General features: G+C 36.9%; 1 protein-coding gene across 10 annotated transcripts in view; it reads right to left on the bottom strand.

Annotated features, from left to right (window-relative positions):
• Window positions 1-13,452, bottom strand: part of MYO9A (myosin IXA) — a 297,273-nt gene that overhangs the window by 228,901 nt on the left and 54,920 nt on the right. For all 10 annotated transcript variants that reach the window (XM_059180512.1, XM_059180509.1, XM_059180516.1 and 7 more), the window contains exon 3: window positions 1,164-1,258. In XM_059180512.1, coding sequence (XP_059036495.1) covers window positions 1,164-1,258 — 95 coding nt within the window. The remainder of the gene's footprint in view (window positions 1-1,163; window positions 1,259-13,452) is intronic.

Here is a 13,452-nt window from a genome sequence, read left to right as displayed (position 1 = left end):
GTCAAGGAAACAGTAGTAAAACTAATGCAAACAATAAAACAATTCAGTAAGAATAACAAGATACAGCTTAATATAAAAATTAATAACTTTCATACATGTAAACAACTAGAAGATATAATGCTAGAGAAAATCACATTTTTAATAACAGTAAAACACTGAAATAAGATGCCTGGGAATAAATTCAGTAAGAAATACAAAAAATTTAAAAGCATTTCTAAATAGCACAAAGATGTCAATTATCCCCAAATTAATATATACATTTAACATTAGCCCAATAAAATCAAGCCATGAAAGGCATGGAGGAAACTTTAATACATGGTGCTAAGGCAAAGAATCCAAACTGTAAAGACTATATATTATATGGTTCCAACTACAGGACATTCTGGAAAAGGCAAAGCTGGGGTATTATAAAAAGGTAAGTGGTTGCCAAGGGTTACTGGGTAAGAAGGGGTGAAAAGGCAAACCACAGAGGATTTTAGAGCAGTAAAAGTACTCTACATGATACTGTAATGGTAAATACATGTCTTTATACAATTGTCAAAGCCTGAAGAATATATCACACAAATGGAACACAACAATGCAAGATGTTATTAATAGGGGAGGCTGAGGGTTAGGGTGAAGAAGTATATGGGAACGCACTGTACTTTCTACCCATTTTTGTTGTGACACTAAAATGGTTTTAAAAATAAAGTCTATTAGATATTTAAAAGTTAGAAAGAATATTGCTGGAAGAAAACAGAAGTACTCTATTTACAGACTGTTTAAGAAATGTTATTGTAACAAAATTAAATTTTTTTAATAGAACATCATCATATAGGAAAATGTGGCTCTGATTCCTGTGGGGAGTCAAATTATATGCCCAACTTATACTCAGAAGCAATTTTGAAAAATGAATGTATGCATAATACAGAAGAAAAAAGCAAATGCAGCAAATTGTTAACAATTAGCAAATCTAAGTTACAGATATATGTGTTACACTATACTTTGAACTTTTCTCAGGCTTCAATTTTCCAAAAAGAAAAAAAAGAAAAACAGTTTAGAGGAAAAAAATTGAATACAGACACCAATGTCAGTCTTCTCATTAAACATCAAACAACCAATGGATTATGAAGAGAAAATGGTGAAAATATAAACATATTCCAAAGCCTGCTACTGCTACTTACCCAAGTACGGTGCCAGTTTCTTGGTAATTTACTTGAATAAATTTGCCAAAACGACTTGAATTGTTATTATGAGCTGTCTTTGCATTTCCAAAGGCCTGTCAAAATAAACAGTTCTCATTAATTTCATTTTTAAAAATGGAAAATCTTGCTTAGGTTGGCTCAAATGTAATTCTCTTTAACTTGAGGCTCATATGGTTCAGGAAAAGTAAAAGAGAACAACTAATAGTTGAAATAAAACCAAGCAGAAAGTACTTTATGCTTTTCATTAAAATAAATCTTTATTTTGAAAACTTAACACTCCTTAAAATTAATTTAACTTTTACCTTTGAGAGCCAAAAACTTTCTTAATATATTTCTGTATTTTTAAAATCTTAAAATTAAATAAATAGGAGCTAGAAACAGAAAAATTACATCATAAAAATTGCAATTTTAAATATATAAATGAAATAAAATCTCACTACAGTGTAATATATCACTTTATCACATCAACTTAAAACAAAGCTACAGTATATTTTAAAAAGAATTAAAAATACATAAGCTGCCTAAATTGTAACCAAAGTATACACAATGCAATGAATACTACCCAGCAGTAAAGATAAACTGGTTCATACATCAATATTGATGAGTATCAAAACATTATGACATGTGGAAGAAACCAGACTCAAGAGTACATACTGTACTATGATATTCTAGAAAAGACAAAACAACAGTAACAGAAAGAAGATCAGAGTTGTTTGGGAATGGGATGAAGCTGGGAGAAGTATAAAAAGGCACAAAGAGAGGGGGAGGAGTCAAGATGGCGGAGAAGTAGCAAGCTGAGACTGCTTCAGCTAGCCGGAGATCAGCTAGATAGCTTATCTAAAGATTGCAAACACCTGAAAATCCATCGGCAGATCGAAGAGAAGAAGAACAGCAATTCTGGAAACAGAAAAACAACCACTTTCTGAAAGGTAGGACCGGCGGAGAAGTGAATCCAAAGCGACGGGAAGATAGACCCCGGGGGGAGGGGCCGGCTCCCGGCAAGCGGCGGAGCAACCGCGCACAAAATCAGGACTTTTAAAAGTCTGTTCCGCGGAGGGACATCGCTCCAGAGGCTAAACCGGAGCGAAGCCCACGCGGGGTCAGCGTGGCCTCAGGTCCCGCAGGGTCACAGAAGGATCGGGGGTGTCTGAGTGTCGCAGAGCTTGCGGGTATTGGAACGGGAAAGCCGGCTACAGAGACAGAGCCGACAGTAAGCTCGCAGCTCCGTGTTACCTTGAACCGGTCGCAGGCTCGGTGAGCTCGGAGCGCGGCCGGAGGTCAGGCAGACGGGAGTAACTGGGCGCTGTTCTCTGAGGGCGCACTGAGGAGTGGGGCCCTGGGCTCTCGGCTCCTCCGGGCCGGAGACCAGGAGGCCGCCATTTGTATTCCCGTCCTCTGGAACTCTACGGAAAGCGCTCAGGGAACAAAAGCTCCTGAAAGCAAACCCGAGCGGATTACTCACCCCGGCCCCGGGTAAGGGCGGTGTAATTCCGCCTGGGGCAAAGACACTTGAAAATCACTACAAAAGGCCCCTCCCCCAGAAGATCAACAAGAAATCCAGCCGAGACCAAGCTCACCTACCAAGGAGTGCGGTTTCAATACCAAGGAGAGCAGCAGAATTCCAGAGGAGGAGAAAGCCAAGCACGGAACTCATGGCTTTTTTCCTGTGATTTTCTTTAGTCTTGCAGTTAATTTAATTTTTTCTTTTTCATTTTTTTTTTTTTTTTCTCGCCTTCGGGTAAAATTTTTTTTTTTTTTAACTGTTACCTTTTTCTTTTTTAACGATTTTTTACTAGTTTATCTAATATATATATATATTTTTTTACATTTTTCTTAGGTGTTTTCTTTTTTTAAAAAAAATTCTTTTCTTTTTTTTTTTTTTTTTTTTTTTTTCTTTCTTCCTTTTTGAACCTCTTTTTATCCCCTTTCTCCCCACTCACGATTTTGGATCTCTTCTAATTTGGCTAAAGCATATTTTCCTGGGGTTGTTGCCACCCTTTTAGTATTTTACTTGCCCCTTCATTTACTCTTATCTGGACAAAATGACAAGACGTAAAAATTCACCACAAAAAAAAGAACAAGAGGCAGTACCGAAGGCTAGGGACCTAATCAATACAGACATCGGTAATATGTCAGATCTAGAGTTCAGAATGACAATTCTCAAGGTTCTAGCCGGGCTCGAAAAAGGCATGGAAGATATTAGAGAAACCCTCTCGAGAGATATAAAAGCCCTTTCTGGAGAAATAAAAGAACTAAAATCTAACCAAGTTGAAATCAAAAAAGCTATTAATGAGGTGCAATCAAAAATGGAGGCTCTCACTGCTAGGATAAATGAGGCAGAAGAAAGAATTAGTGATATAGAAGACCAAATGACAGAGAATAAAGAAGCTGATCAAAAGAGGGACAAACAGCTACTGGACCACGAGGGGAGAATTCGAGAAATAAGTGACACCATAAGACGAAACAACATTAGAATAATTGGGATTCCAGAAGAAGAAGAAAGTGAGAGGGGAGCAGAAGGTATACTGGAGAGAATTATTGGGGAGAATTTCCCCAATATGGCAAAGGGAACAAGCATCAAAATTCAGGAGGTTCAGAGAATGCCCCTCAAAATAAATAAGAATAGGCCCACACCCCGTCACATAATAGTAAAATTTACAAGTCTCAATGACAAAGAGAAAATCCTGAAAGCAGCCCGGGAAAAGAAGTCTGTAACATACAATGGTAAAAATATTAGATTGGCAGCTGACTTATCCACAGAGACCTGGCAGGCCAGAAAGAGCTGGCATGATATTTTCAGAGCACTAAACGAGAAAAACATGCAGCCAAGAATACTATATCCAGCTAGGCTATCATTGAAAATAGAAGGAGAGATTAAAAGCTTCCAGGACAAACAACAACTGAAAGAATTTGCAAATACCAAACCAGCTCTACAGGAAGTATTGAAAGGGGTCCTCTAAGCAAAGAGAGAGCCTACAAGTGGTAGATCAGAAAGGAACAGAGACCATATACAGTAACAGTCACCTTACAGGCAATACAATGGCACTAAATTCATATCTCTCAATAGTTACCCTGAATGTGAATGGGCTAAATGCCCCTGTCAAAAGACACAGGGTATCAGAATGGATAAAAAAACAAAACCCATCTATATGTTGCCTCCAAGAAACACATTTTAAGCCCGAAGACACCTCCAGATTTAAAGTGAGGGGGTGGAAAAGAATTTACCATGCTAATGGACATCAGAAGAAAGCAGGAGTGGCAATCCTTATATCAGATCAATTAGATTTTAAGCCAAAGACTGTAATAAGAGATGAGGAAGGACACTATATCATACTCAAAGGGTCTGTCCAACAAGAAGATTTAACAATTTTAAATATCTATGCCCCCAACGTGGGAGCAGCCAACTATATAAACCAATTAATAACAAAATCAAAGAAACACATAAACAACAATACAATAATAGTAGGGGACTTTAATATTCCCCTCACTGAAATGGACAGGTCATCCAAGCAAAAGATCAGCAAGGAAATAAAGGCCTTAAATGACACACTGGACCAGATGGACATCACAGATATATTCAGAATATTTCATCCCAAAGCAACAGAATACACATTCTTCTCTAGTGCACATGGTACATTCTCCAGAATAGATCACATCCTCGGTCCTAAATCAGGACTCAACCGGTATCAAAAGATTGGGATCATTCCCTGCATATTTTCAGACCACAATGCTCTAAAGCTAGAACTCAACCACAAAAGGAAGTTTGGAAAGAACCCAAATACATGGAGACTAAAGAGTATCCTTCTAAAGAATGAATGGGTCAACCGGGAAATTAAAGAAGAATTGAAAAAAATCATGGAAACAAATGATAATGAAAATACAACGGTTCAAAATCTGTGGGACACAACAAAGGCAGTCCTGAGAGGAAAATATATAGCGGTACAAGCCTTTCTCAAGAAACAAGAAAGGTCTCAGGTACACAACCTAACCCTACACCTAAAGGAGCTGGAGAAGGAACAAGAAAGAAACCCTAAGCCCAGCAGGAGAAGAGAAATCATAAAGATCAGAGCAGAAATCAATGAAATAGAAACCAAAAAAACAATAGAACAAATCAACGAAACTAGGAGCTGGTTCTTTGAAAGAATTAATAAAATTGATAAACCCCTGGCCCGACTTATCAAAAAGAAAAGAGAAAGGACCCAAATAAATAAAATCATGAATGAAAGAGGAGAGATCACAACTAACACCAAGGAAATACAAACTATTATAAGAACATACTATGAGCAACTCTACGGCAATAAATTTGACAATCTGGAAGAAATGGATGCATTCCTAGAAACATATAAACTACCACAACTGAACCATGAAGAAATAGAAAGACTGAACAGACCCATAACCAGTAAGGAGATTGAAACAGTCATTAAAAATCTCCAAACAAACAAAAGCCCAGGGCCAGACGGCTTCCCGGGGGAATTCTACCAAACATTTAAAGAAGAACTAATTCCTATTCTCCTGAAACTGTTCCAAAAAATAGAAATGGAAGGAAAACTTCCAAACTCATTTTATGAGGCCAGCATCACCTTGATCCCAAAACCAGACAAGGATCCCACCAAAAAAGAGAGCTATAGACCGATATCCTTGATGAACACAGATGCGAAAATACTCAACAAAATACTAGCCAATCGGATTCAACAGTACATTAAAAAGATTATTCACCACGACCAAGTGGGATTTATTCCAGGGCTGCAAGGTTGGTTCAACATCCGCAAATCAGTCAATGTGATACAACACATCAATAAAAGTAAGAACAAGAACCATATGATACTCTCAATAGATGCTGAAAAAGCATTTGACAAAGTACAACATCCCTTCCTGATCAAAACTCTTCAAAGTGTAGGGATAGAGGGCACATACCTCAATATCATCAAAGCCATCTATGAAAAACCCACCGCAAATATCATTCTCAATGGAGAAAAACTGAAAGCTTTTCCGCTAAGGTCAGGAACACGGCAGGGATGTCCATTATCACCACTGCTATTCAACATCGTACTAGAGGTCCTAGCCTCAGCAATCAGACAACAAAAGGAAATTAAAGGCATCCAAATCGGCAAAGAAGAAGTCAAATTATCACTCTTCGCAGATGATATGATACTATATGTGGAAAACCCAAAAGACTCCACTCCAAAACTGCTAGAACTTATACAGGAATTCAGTAAAGTGTCAGGATATAAAATCAATGCACAGAAATCAGTTGCATTTCTCTACACCAACAGCAAGACAGAAGAAAGAGATATTAAGGAGTCAATCCCATTTACAATTGCATCCAAAACCATAAGATACCTAGGAATAAACCTAACCAAAGAGACACAGAATCTATACTCAGAAAACTATAAAGTACTCATGAAAGAAATTGAGGAAGACACAAAGAAATGGAAAAATGTTCCATGCTCCTGGATTGGAAGAATAAATATTGTGAAAATGTCTATGCTACCTAAAGCAATCTACACATTTAATGCAATTCCTATCAAAGTACCATCCATCTTTTTCAAAGAAATGGAACAAATAATTCTAAAATTTATATGGAACCAGAAAAGACCTCGAATAGCCAAAGGGATATTGAAAAAGAAAGCCAACGTTGGTGGCATCACAATTCCGGACTTCAAGCTCTATTACAAAGCTGTCATCATCAAGACAGCATGGTACTGGCACAAAAACAGACACATAGATCAATGGAACAGAATAGAGAGCCCAGAAATAGACCCTCAACTCTATGGTCAACTAATCTTCGACAAAGCAGGAAAGAATGTCCAATGGAAAAAAGACAGCCTTTTCAATAAATGGTGCTGGGAAAATTGGACAGCCACATGCAGAAAAATGAAATTGGACCATTTCCTTACACCACACACAAAAATAGACTCAAAATGGATGAAGGACCTCAATGTACGAAAGGAATCCATCAAAATCCTTGAGGAGAACACGGGCAGCAACCTCTTCGACCTCTGCCGCAGCAACATCTTCCTAGGAACAACGCAAAAGGCAAGGGAAGCAAGGGAAAAAATGAACTACTGGGATTTCATCAAGATCAAAAGCTTTTGCACAGCAAAGGAAACAGTTAACAAAATCAAAAGACAACTGACAGAATGGGAGAAGATATTTGCAAACGACATATCAGATAAAGGACTAGTGTCCAGAATCTATAAAGAACTTAGCAAACTCAACACCCAAAGAACAAATAATCCAATCAAGAAATGGGCAGAAGACATGAACAGACATTTCTGCAAAGAAGACATCCAGATGGCCAACAGACACATGAAAAAGTGCTCCATATCACTTGGCATCAGGGAAATACAAATCAAAACCACAATGAGATATCACCTCACACCAGTCAGAATGGCTAAAATCAACAAGTCAGGAAATGACAGATGCTGGCGAGGATGCGGAGAAAGGGGAACCCTCCTACACTGTTGGTGGGAATGCAAGCTGGTGCAGCCACTCTGGAAAACAGCATGGAGGTTCCTCAAAATGTTGAAAATAGAACTGCCCTATGACCCAGCAATTGCACTATTGGGTATTTACCCTAAAGATACAAATGTAGTGATCCAAAGGGACACATGCACCCGAATGTTTATAGCAGCAATGTCCACAATAGCCAAACTATGGAAAGAACCTAGATGTCCATCAACAGATGAATGGATCAAGAAGATGTGGTATATATACACAATGGAATACTATGCAGCCATCAAAAGAAATGAAATCTTGCCATTTGCAACAACATGGATGGAACTAGAGCGTATCATGCTTAGCGAAATAAGTCAAGCAGAGAAAGACAACTATCATATGATCTCCCTGATATGAGGAAGTGGTGATGCAACATGGAGGCTTAAGTGGGTAGAAGAATAAATGAAACAAGATGGGATTGGGAGGGAGACAAACCATAAGTGACTCTTAATCTCACAAAACAAACTGAGGGTTGCCGGGGGGAGGGGGTTGGGGAGAAGGGGGTGGGATTATGGACATTGGGGAGGGTATGTGATTTGGTGAGTGCTGTGAAGTGTGTAAACCTGGTGATTCACAGACCTGGGGATAAAAATATATGTATATAAAAAATATATGTTTATAAAAAATAAAAAATTAAAAAAAAAAAAAAAAAGGCACAAAGAGTAATAAAAATATTCTATAGCTTCACCATATAATGGTGGCTATAAAAGTGTATATACATTTATCAAAAATCATTGAACTATAAGTCTTAAATGGCTATATTTTAAGTTATATATCCCAATAAAGTTTCTTAAAATTAAAATTTTTAAAAATCATCCCCTGTTGAACTACATATGCAACAATCTGAATGAATTTCCAAGATAAAATGTTAAATGAGAGAAACTAGTCTCAAAACTTAACTTACTATACGATTCCACTTCTGTGACATTTTGGGGAAAAAAAAAAACACGCAATGGAAAACAGACCAGTAGTTCCCACAAATTAGTATGGGAGAGAAGTAAGAGGAAATGAAGATAAAGTAGTATGAAGGAGTTTCAAATGAAGTAGTGGAACTTTTCTGTATTTAGACTATAGAGATATGGTTACCCAAATTAATGTTTTAAAATTCATAAATTTTACTGAAATTTTAATTCTATTTAAATTTAACTCTTTTAAGAACTTAAATATCACCTTAAAAAAAGTAAATCATTAAAAAATTAAGGCCAAAAAAAGACAATTTCTGATACATAAATCTGAAAATTTTCATAAGTCAGCCCATACTAAAAGGAACATTGAAGAAAATCCTTCAGGCAGAAGGATCATACTCAAATATGGATCAGCATACAGAATGAAGAACAGCAAAAAATGGCGACTACAAAAGTAAATATATACAGTATTTACTACTTAAATCTCTTGAATAGATTATTGAAATTGAGGTCAGAGAAAATTATAAAGATCTCTGAAAATCCTCTTCTTCATGAGAGAAATAAAACAAAAAACTATCTAAATAGACTTTCTGACAACTCTAGAAATTTATTAAAAGCTTACAATAATCCTTTGTAGAGGAACAATTAATGAAGGAAAACAGCTGAATCTCAGTAAGAAAAACAGGCATTGTGGCATTTTAACTTATCCATTACCTAAGGAGATCCTCTCCCCAGCTCCATGCTGAAGAGAAATGTAATCTGTAATTATACTCTGTTTAAAAGGCAGCCTAGAAGCCACTGAAGAAATAGAACAGGGTTACAGCCTAAGCCCTGTCTCACAGGTAACTGTCAGAATTTTATATGGCATTTTCCTGGAAAACCTCACTCAAAGGATTATCTTTACCTGACTGGACTTGAAGCTCATTCAAAAGAGACAACCTTTTCACCACGTATGTTTGTTAAAAACAATCAGAGGCAATTGTTTAAATACTGAAACTGCCTAAGGTAGCAATAAGATAATGAGGCAAAAAATGAGGCAACCAAACAACTTAAAAGAAAAAGTTAGTGAATGACCTATACAAAAGCGGCATTTAAAGATCTGAAATCGGAAGGCTTGGGTGGCTTAGTCAGTTAAGAATCAGGATCCTGGGATCCAGCCCCCTGTCACTCTCCCTGCTCAGCAAGGAGTCTGCTTCTCCCTCTGGCTTGTGCTCTCTCTCTCAAATAAATAACTAACTAACTAAATAAATAAATAGATAGATAGATAAAATCTTTAAAAAAGAAAGAAAGAAAGAAATGAAATGTAAATGTAAAAAGTGTTGTACTGGTGCAGGACTGTGCACATATCCAGAAATATACACATGCTCAGTAAAGAGGTGAGATCTCTGATTTGATATTTAAGTTCTATGTAAACAGGAAGTAAAAGGTAAGGCAGATTTGACAATTACCTGGTTAAATGTTGACAAGCATCCAAGAAGCACACAGAACTTCACAGAAGAAACTGGGAGCCTAACTGCTTCCTGACATTTAAAAAAAAAATCCTTGTCCAATTATCTGACCACTAAGCTAAATGAAGAAAGAATGTAAAGGCCGCAAGGAAAAAGAACAGAATTCACAAACTTATTCCAGAGAAGTCATAGTACAACCAAATCCTGGGAGGAGGGAAAAATCTCATTCTCAGAACTGCCACGCTGCATTAATAAAAATGCCCACTTTTCACCAAAACATTGTAAGACATGCAAAGAGGAAAAAGCATGGACCAGGAAAATTTTATAAAAAGAAATAAGCAGCAGGCGCCCGGGTGGCTCAGTGGGTTAAGCCTCTGCCTTTGGCTCAGGTCATGATCTCAGGGTTCTGCAATCGAGTCCCAAATCGGGCTCTCAGCTTGGCGGGGAGCCTGCTTCCTCCTCTCTCTCTCTGCCTGCCTCTCTGCCCACCTGTGATCTCTCTCTGCCAAATTGATAAATAAATTAAAAAAAAAAAAAGCAATAAATAGAAACTTCCCTGGCAAAACCCAGATGTTGGACCTACAAAACCAAAACTTTGCATCAGCTATTTTAAGTATTTTCAAACAACTAAAGGAAAGTATGAAAATATACCTTAACAATAGAGTATATCAGTGAAGGGGTAGAAATTATAAAAATTTCATTATTGAAAAATATATTAATTAAAATGAAAAATTCATTGGAGGGGCTTTCATAGAGACATAGCAAGTGGATACAGTGAAACAAAAACTGAATATTTCAACAATGAAAGGCCCAATACTTCCCAAATTTCATGAAAAACAATAATCTACATATCCACCAACCTTCACAAACTCCAAGCATCCAAAACTAAAAAAAGATCTGCACCTAGACAAATGATGATCAAATAGCTAAAAGAGAAAGAATAGTTCTTATATAATCACAGGGTCCTGGGATGGAGCCCTGCATCAGGATCTCTCCTCAGCAATGTGCTCTCCCTCTCAAATAAATAAAAATCGTTTAAAAAAAGAATAGTTCTTATAAGCAGTAAAAGAGATGCAACACATACCATATAAAAGTTCCTCAATAAGCATATCACCTAATTTCTCCAAATAAAACATTAAGAATTAAAAACAGTAGAGTTATATATTCAAATCACTGAGAAAAGCCTGTCAACCAAGAATTCTGTGTCCAGTAAAACTATCTTTTAAAATTAAAGGAGAAAATAAGACATTTAAATGAACAAAAATTCAAAGAATACAATCAGCAGATAGGCCTTATGAAAAACACTAAATGAAGTAATTCAAGCTAAAAACACACATGATAATGAAGCAAAGCTATATGAAGAGATAAAGAACACAAGCAAAGATAAATGTAATGTAAATACAAAACAGTATAAATATTTTGTAACCTTTTTCCTCCTACCTGACCTGAAAGAAAATTCCATAAAACAATAAAAAGAAACCTATGTGTATGGATATAACAATGTAGAAAAATAATTTGAAAATTATTTATATGAAAATAAAAGCACAAAGGAGGAGGAAAGGAATAGAGCTATACAGAAGAAAGTTTCTGCATATTATTGAAATTAAGTTGGTAGTAATCCAATGTTATTCCAATGTTAATTGGAATGCTCAGGAATACCACTAAAAAAATAACCAAAAAACCTAAAAGGAGAGACAACAACAAAACTAAAATGGCATGCTAGAAAACATCTCCATGACATAATAGAAAGTAGTAATGGAAGAGTACAGGATATAAAAAAACAAATGGCAGGGCACCTGGGTAGCCCAGTTGGTTGAGCATCTGACTGTTGATTTCGGCTCAAGTCATAACCTCAGGGTTGTGAGATCAACCCCACATCAGGCTCCATGCTGGGGGAAAGCCTGCATAAGATTCCCTCTCTCCCAAAACTGAGAGCTTTTCCGCTAAGGTCAGGAACATGGCAGGAATGTCCACTATCACCACCGCTATTCCACATAGTACTAGAAGTCTTAGCCTCAGCAATCAGACAACAAAAAGAAATTAAAGGCATCCAAACTGACAAAGAAGAAGTCAACTATCACTCTATGCAGATGATATGATTCTATATATGGAAAACCCAAAGACTCCAGTCCAAATCTGCTAGAACTTGTACAGGAATTCAGTAAAGTGTCAGGATATAAAATCAATGTACAGAAATCAATTGCATTTCTTTACACCAACAACAAGACAGAGAAATTAAGGAGACAATCCCATTTACAATTGCACCCAAAACCATAAAATACCTAGGAATAAACCTAACCATAGAGGCAAAGAATCTATACTCAATAAACTATAAAGAACTCATGAAAGAAATTGAGGAAGACACAAAGAAATGAAAAAATGTTCCATGCTCATGGATTGGAAGAACAAATATTGTGAAAATGTCTATACTACCTAAAGCAATGTACACATTTAATGCAATCCCTACCAAAATCCCATCCATTTTTTTCAAAGAAATGGAACAAATAATCCTAAAATTTAGATAGAACCAGAAAAGACCTCAAATAGCCAGAGAAATATTGAAGAAGAAAGCCAAAGTTGGTGACATCACAATTCCAGACTTCAAGCTCCATTACAAAGCTATAATCATCAAGACAGTATGGTACTAGCACAAAACCAGACACATAGATCAATGGAACAGAATAGAGAGCCCAGAAATAGACCCTCAACTCTATGGTCAACTAATCTTCAACAAAGCAAGAAAGAATATCCAATGGAAAAAAGACAGTCTCTTCAACAAATGGTGTTGGGAAAATTGGACAGCCACATGCAGAAGAATAAAACTGGACCATTTCCTTATACCACACACGAAAATAAGACTCAAAATGGATGAAGGACCTCAATGAGAGAAAGGAATTCATCAAAATCCTTGAGGAACACACAGGCAGCAACCTCTTCAACCTCAGCGGCAGCAACTTCTTCCTAGGAACATCGCCAAAAGCAAGGGAAGCAAGGGCAAAAATGAACTATTGGGACTTCATCAAGATCAAAAGCTTTTGCACAACAAAAAAAACAGTTAACAAAACCAAAAGACAAATGACAGAATGGGAGAAGATATTTGCAAACGACATATCAGATAAAGGGCTAGTACCCAAAATCTATAAAGAGCTTATCAAACTCAACGCCCAAAGAACAAATAATCCAATCAAGAAATGGGCAGAGGACACCAACAGACATTTCTGCAAAGAAGACATCCCAATGGCCAACAGACACATGAAAAAGTGCTCCACACCACTCAGTATCAGGGAAATACAAATCAAAACCACAATGAGATACCACCCCTCACACCAGTCAGAATGGCTAAAATTAACAAGTCAGGAAATGACAGATGCTGGCGAGGATGTGGAGAAAGGGAAACCCTCGTACACTGTTGGTGGG

This window comes from Mustela lutreola, chromosome 7 (assembly GCF_030435805.1).
Source record: "Mustela lutreola isolate mMusLut2 chromosome 7, mMusLut2.pri, whole genome shotgun sequence".
In the NCBI taxonomy this organism is placed as follows: Eukaryota; Metazoa; Chordata; class Mammalia; order Carnivora; family Mustelidae; genus Mustela; species Mustela lutreola.
The sequence above is the reverse complement of the archived record's forward strand: the minus strand, read 5'-3'. Positions and strand labels throughout refer to the sequence as shown.